General features: G+C 31.8%; 1 protein-coding gene across 1 annotated transcript in view; it reads right to left on the bottom strand.

Annotated features, from left to right (window-relative positions):
• Positions 1–656: 656 nt before the first annotated feature.
• The window catches only part of LOC127706014 (receptor-type tyrosine-protein phosphatase alpha-like), a 29,325-nt gene continuing 23,116 nt past the window's right edge, over positions 657–6,865 (bottom strand). Inside the window, exons 16-20 of the mRNA XM_052210408.1 lie at positions 6,076–6,204; positions 5,362–5,484; positions 4,889–5,025; positions 4,266–4,401; positions 657–2,795 (exon numbers count right to left, since the gene is read on the bottom strand). Coding sequence (XP_052066368.1) covers positions 2,724–2,795; positions 4,266–4,401; positions 4,889–5,025; positions 5,362–5,484; positions 6,076–6,204 — 597 coding nt within the window. The 3' untranslated portion in view covers positions 657–2,723. The remainder of the gene's footprint in view (positions 2,796–4,265; positions 4,402–4,888; positions 5,026–5,361; positions 5,485–6,075; positions 6,205–6,865) is intronic.

The following is a 6,865-nucleotide window of genomic DNA, read 5'->3' as shown; positions in this document are numbered from 1 at the left end:
CACAGACTGAAATACATAATGCCCCTAGGTGGGGCATAAAAAAAGAATAGATATTCCTATTCTTGGAACTTGCTTTCAGTAACTGCGAGTACTCTCAGATCGGTACTTTTTTGTCTTTAGTGTTTTTGTAGTTGTTTGTTTTGCTTTGTTTCGATCTTATCTTTCAAGCCCTTTTCAAATAATCTTAACAGTTTGTTCTAATGTGGTGCTGTGACATCACAGTTCCACGTAAGGGGTGATGGTTGGCCACCGGAAAGCATGTTTAAGCAGCTCCATTATGTATATGACGGCCCCACGTCAGGAACCAGTAAGTTAGTGGTTGTCATTTGTCACTGTTTTTCGTTTGTTGTTGTGTACATGAATTATGAAGTTAGTTTTCTTATTTGAATTTTTTAACATTGTTTTATGTAGGAGACCTTTATACCATTCTATGTGGTATGAATTTTGCTCATTGTTGAAGGCTGTATGGAGAGCTATAATTGCAAACAGATACAACATTTGATCTCTAATAGATATTTGTTATTCTATAGAGGGAGAAAAATCAGGTGTTTTTCGTCATCGCCTACTCAATACAGTTTAAAAGATTATTCCATGCCAATGTTCATGAAACTCATATTTTGACAATAATGTTTAAATAGGGAAATAAATAATTGAAATAAGCGAAAGCAAATTTTATTAAAAGCTATCACAGTAAAAGAAAACGAAATAAAACCAATTATATACTGGATAAAACATGTTAAAAGCAAGGTTTACAATAAAATGCAGTTGTAGATAGTATATAGATAATATACACCATACATATAGAAGCATACGTATAATGAATGCTGTCATTCAGGAACTCTATTGAATATATAGTGGTTCTTTTATTTTGCGTTATATATACCTGTACATCGACACAGTATATAGAGTTAACTTTATCGTTGCACTAGCTCGGTATTCCAACAAACCAGTTCACAACTTACAACTAGGTCTTAGCTTCAATTATGATAAGTGGTGCTCTTACTTTTATATTACAAGTAGATAGTTTTCACCTTACCCTATGATCAATATGTCGATTACAATTCACGTAACTTGTGCTTTTAACTTCGTACTCAGATTCAAACATTACGGTAAGATAATTACGGCCCATTGGAATGACTCTGTAACTTATGATTAAGTCATTTCAAAGAAAAGTGACTATGATTTCATGTCTAATTATGAGTTGTCTTTCCATCGGAATATTACTGATTTGGAGCCAAAATAAAAAAAATTAATCGGATTCTGTCGTTATATAAATTATAGTTGAAATATTATCAAAAGTAAAAATGTAGTAACATAATCTTGCAAAAGATGCCAATGGAATAAAATATGATTTTATCGCAAGTGCAACAGTGTTTCATAAAAAAATTAATTAAAGTGTCACTCAGATGGTTTTTTTTTTAAGAAGTCAAGCAATATTTTTTAAAACGACCCATTAACATTTAGCGATAACCGATGCAAGTTTTCATGAATATTAGAATGTGTATCTGTGTATATGTGAACAAAACTATGCCTTTCATTAATGATCAAAATACTGAAAGATTGTAACAGTTGCTGAAATGCAAATACTTTCCACGTTACTTTAAATATGTTAAATTCTTAGATGTGTTGACTAAGATGACAAAATGACAGCTTCAATTTGAAATCGGATCCACTTAACCAAGTTCTCAGAAATATCGAAGCATTTAAAGTATATAAGAAAGAAATAGATGACTTGCATAATTGGATTCTATAGACAATTAGAATATGTTGAATGGACTCAGGATATAAATAAAGCCTAAATGGAATAGCTATGTTTTAAAGTAGAATGTGCTAAGCTAATACTATTGTCCTTCTATGTAATGTATACACGGTAATGTAGCTTTTCCATGCATCAAATGGTGATCTGGCGTATTTGATTAGAATAAATAATGTTCTGAGAAAAATTTTAGATAATTAGCCTCGCATTTTACAGTTTACTCTAAGCGAAATCAAACTTAATAAATGATAAAAATTAGATCTCTAATACATATTTACATAAACATTGAAATTATGTTTTGCGCATAAATCGTAACATTGACAATGGGAATAAAACTATTCAAACAAGGTCAAAATAAAGTAACAACGACTAATGATCTTTCTTAAGAACCTTGAAGAGTCGACGATCACCTTGAAGTGTCGACGATAAACTTGAAGTGTCTTCGACAACTTTTACGTGTCTACGATAACATTGAAGTGTCTACGATAACATTGAAGACGCTATGAAAACCTTGAAGAGTCTACTATAACCTTGAAGAGTCTACGATAACATTAAAGTGTCTACGATAAACTGAGGAGTCTACGATAACATTGCAGCGTCTAAGATAACCTTGAATAGTCTACGATAATCTAAAACCTTGAAGAGTCTATGATAACATTAGCTTACGACTTGACTTAAATTTGGTCAGTTAAACATTGTGATGGTGTATACAATACATTCAATTTTAGAGAATAAAATTACAGTTTATATGCATTATGATTAACAAAATTCCCATTACAACTGAAAGAAAAAATATATTGAGTATAAAATATTCAAATGAAAATAAACAGCTTCTTGATTTATAAAAAGTTGTGCTGTAGAAAAACAACATAAGCAGAATGTATGTAGCAATATTTACAAATAGATCATTGATAATGAAACAGTACAACAGGTTTCCTTCTCATTCTTTACATTCATTTGATTAAAACTAAAAATTTGCATAAACATTTGCAGATTCCAGGTGAACATGCAAAGCTTCATAACATCTTTTGTATTCCTCCTGCCAAAAAAAAAAATAATGATTTATTCATAATGACGGAAAAATTATAATGATGTAAAATAATGATTTTATAAACGTTGAATATATGTTTGACAGATGACTGCGACAAGACATGATCGACACAACGGTTTTCACTAATTGATCAGGTAGTTTTAGAGTATCTGAGTTCATCCCCAGTTTTCTATGTGCTTGTTTGTTTTTGCATAGTATTTAGTTTCTTGTCGACTGGAATTTTCCTCTTTTGATCAGTGTGTTGTTCACTTAACTTCAATTTATGGTTTTTGATTGCAAACTTTGTATCTTTTCCCTTTTTGGTCACGTTGTTGAATTTTCAAAAAAAAACAATGTATATGTACTTTTTCCAGTATATACCAATAGTCACATTATCAATAAACAAAAAACGTGAATTCAACGGACAGAGTACCTACTGGGGTGGTGTTTTATTTCAAGTCAAGTGTAACTGTAGAATGCTTATCAAAAAAGGGATATCAAATCCTAATATTTACGGTAATGTTGTTAATAAAGCCAATAGATTTAGATAGTATCAACGTAAACTCATTGATTGTTTGAATATACTTATTCTTAAAGGATAGCAATTCAACACAGTAACACCGTAGTACGATCTTTGAATATTGTTATTATTATTTTTTCCTATATTGAAAATGTATTTGAATATTTAAACATAACTAAAAATGTATTGCTATACATCTATGAAAACTTTTGGCCTTAAATCCAGTCGATATTATGTACTTATAGTTTGGTATTGCATAACGTCATGCTTTTCGTAGACTATTAATGACGCCATTCATCTAAATTCATTGTTATTGACTTAGAAATATCTTTTAGTATCTCCGTGTACGATTGAGCGGCACTATATGTCTTTTGTCTTTATGTTTGTTTATTTAAGCTTCTTGCCGATCAGATGAGTCAAGACATTTCAAACTAAATTGTACAGTTTGTTCTTCTGTTGTGCTGTTTCACCATTGTCCTAGGTTCGGGTGAGGGTTGAGAGCTAAACAAAACGCCACCACATTATATATGTGTCTGTCCCAAGTCAGGAGCCTGTAATTCAGTGGTTGTCGATAGGTGCTGTCTGTTGAATATATTTTTCGTTTATTGTTTTGTTATAAAACAGGCCGTTGGTTTTTCCATTCTAATGGTTTCCATTTGTTCATGTCGGGGACTTTTATAGCCTACTATACGGTATTGGTATTGCTCATCTGAAGGCAGTACGGTGACCTAGAGTTGCTTAAATTGACTTCATTTTGACTATGTTGGAATTATTAGTAATCATACTACATCTTCTTATTCTATATGTAAGCTCACAAAATAAAAAAAATAATAAATTGATCAAAATATGTCAAATTGTGATAGAAGGTTTAAAAAACAAAAATACAACTATGATACATTAATGAATCGTTAGTCAGTCACCGTCAGTAATTAAGTGTGTAACTCGTTGTTTGTACTTACAAAGTCTGTGAAGAACTCGGGACGTCTCAATTGTAGAAGTGTCACAAGTTGGAAGATATCTGCATTGTTATCAATCTGCATGCTTGACACGGCATTAGTGAAAGCACAGAACAGTCCACAATTCCTGGCACCGTCACTGCGTTAACAAAAAATCAATTACAAATGTAACATAAGTTAAGAAATATAGTAGTATATTTGCAGCTGTACTAATGATAGCTAAAGTTCAAAGGACAATAAAAACCGAGTTCTACTGCACTCTAAATTAACGGTAAACCATACCTTTTATTTTCAATGTCCTCATACAGCAATCTCTGTGATCGTTTTCAGTCCTATGCTTTTCATTTTATCATGATTAGTTTTGCATGTTTTTCGAGTATGGTATCGCCTCAATATGAATGAATAGGAGATTAATATTCGAATCTACAGCAAATTATTTCATCCAGTATTTTAACTTTCACCACTGAGCCAATATTAGCCTTTCCAATAGTGTTATCGTTTACCAGTAGTTCAATATCCTTTTCATATACTAGTTTCATGAATTAAACTATTAAAGAAGAAAATTTTCAAAATTGTTTTTTAAAGCTCCTTCACGTTAGAAACAAATGAGTAAATTCTTTTCATACCTGCTTACTACTGTTATCGGATCATTTGACATAGTTGCACGTGTTGAAATAAGGTCAGCAAGTTTACAGAGTACAGCGGGGTCAGGTATACTGCTACATATAGCTTGAAACAACACAACTTGTCTCGGTTTTTCATCCTATAACATAATTACATTTCTATAATATATTTCCGGTTGTGGTTCTTTTTTATATTTTTTTGGGTTCCTATTCCTTAACCTTGTTCCCCACTTTTGACCTCGAACATACTGATGAAGGTCATTCAAGAAACAAGACCTGCATACTATAATATATATCATACTTTTTTCAGATAATAAGACTATTCAGAGTACTTGTTGAAACAGTTTTGTATTGACAATTTGAAATATTTTAATTTGAAAGTAGTTACAATATGTAAGCAAACATCCTTTTTTTCCTAGATGCTATGGCAATTTGCATGTCTGATTATTAAAAAATCTATCGTAGTTATATCTTACTTTTTTAGAGAGAACAATGGTTGCCTCTGTGATGTCATTTTCTTCTAATTTTCGTGCCGATATCTTTATACTGAATTGACCAATGATTATTATATCATCCGACTGTGAGTACACTAGGTCAGCCTTGAATATTATAATTATGAACATGTAGTCAGTTTTTAAGGGAATAATACAAAGACAGTTTAAAAAAATAACGATAGAGATACGGACATGATGGAACAGACTTTAACGTAGAAAATGTGATGAGCAAACGCCTTTAACCCTCTTGTTGCCGCTCATTTTATATGGTTGCATTTCGTGTGCCAGAAAAAAACGACAACTGGACGTTTGTGACGTAACATGCCCAACAATGACGTCATTCGATATATAATGTCACGCCCTAATTACGTTACATTGGGGACGCATTGAAGAAAAATATTATACGGTTCCATCTTCGGAATTTTATTGGAAACTGCCGAAAGAGATACAGCAATGATTAGAAGTAAACATATGGACATATGTGTCCCTCCGGCAGCAAGAGGGTTTTAAGAAGTGTATATATATTAACCTCAACTAACTTTATAGAATAACAGAGGCAATTAATTTCATTATGTAACTCAAAGGAGGAGGAATTGCATACTCTAAATATATTAAATTCAAATACCAATGCCAATAACAAGTATACTACTACTCTTAATTTATGATTCAATGATTAGTATAAAATTGATGACGTACCTCTTTTTTGTGGTTAATAATCAGTACAATGGTCGAAGAGCTGTGGTCCCGTATCATTGTCCAGAAATCTACCTTAGTATCTGGTAATGGTAGTTGTGTGGTAATGTATCCAACAAACTTGGTGTAAGACTGGAATATATAATTGTAACATTTGACCATAGGCCATTACAAATGTAACCAAAATAAATAAAATAATATCAAATTAAAACAAAATGTATATTTTCCTTTCTATAAATTGGTTTACTGGTATCACTTGAGTTTCACGCTACATGTATATGTATCCGTGGTCTTTTTACACAATGTTATAAAAAGAAACCTTATATATGATGCTATGCCTTTTAAGTTCCACACGTCCTTCCTACCTCGGTCTAACGCAATCCTTACCATGTGTATTTGATAAAACCTTCATGCTTGTTGTTTCATATTCTAATATGACGTTCTCCAAACGCTTTTTAAAGTACACACCTGTGATAAAATACGAATATATTGTATGTCAGCTGATCGGCAAAGTCATGATTTGATTGGACTGTTCAAATCAAACACCAACGTCATATGCTTTTTATGAATGAGTAACCCGAGGGAAATCGGCGTAAACGACGTCATTGAACGATCACTCTAACTGTGATGTAAGAACATTAGCATTGTACGGGAAAATTATCGAATGTGAAAGTCATAAAAAAATTGAATCATAAACAATTGATATAATACGAATTTGTTGAAAGCCTATTTTCTGAAATTTTCGTAATCATTTAACTTCATCCTTACCTATCTAAGTATGTTATAGTATATA

Source organism: Mytilus californianus, unplaced genomic scaffold (genome assembly GCF_021869535.1).
Source record: "Mytilus californianus isolate M0D057914Y unplaced genomic scaffold, xbMytCali1.0.p SCAF_6, whole genome shotgun sequence".
NCBI classification, from domain to species: Eukaryota; Metazoa; Mollusca; class Bivalvia; order Mytilida; family Mytilidae; genus Mytilus; species Mytilus californianus.
This window is presented reverse-complemented; position numbering and strand designations above follow the sequence as displayed.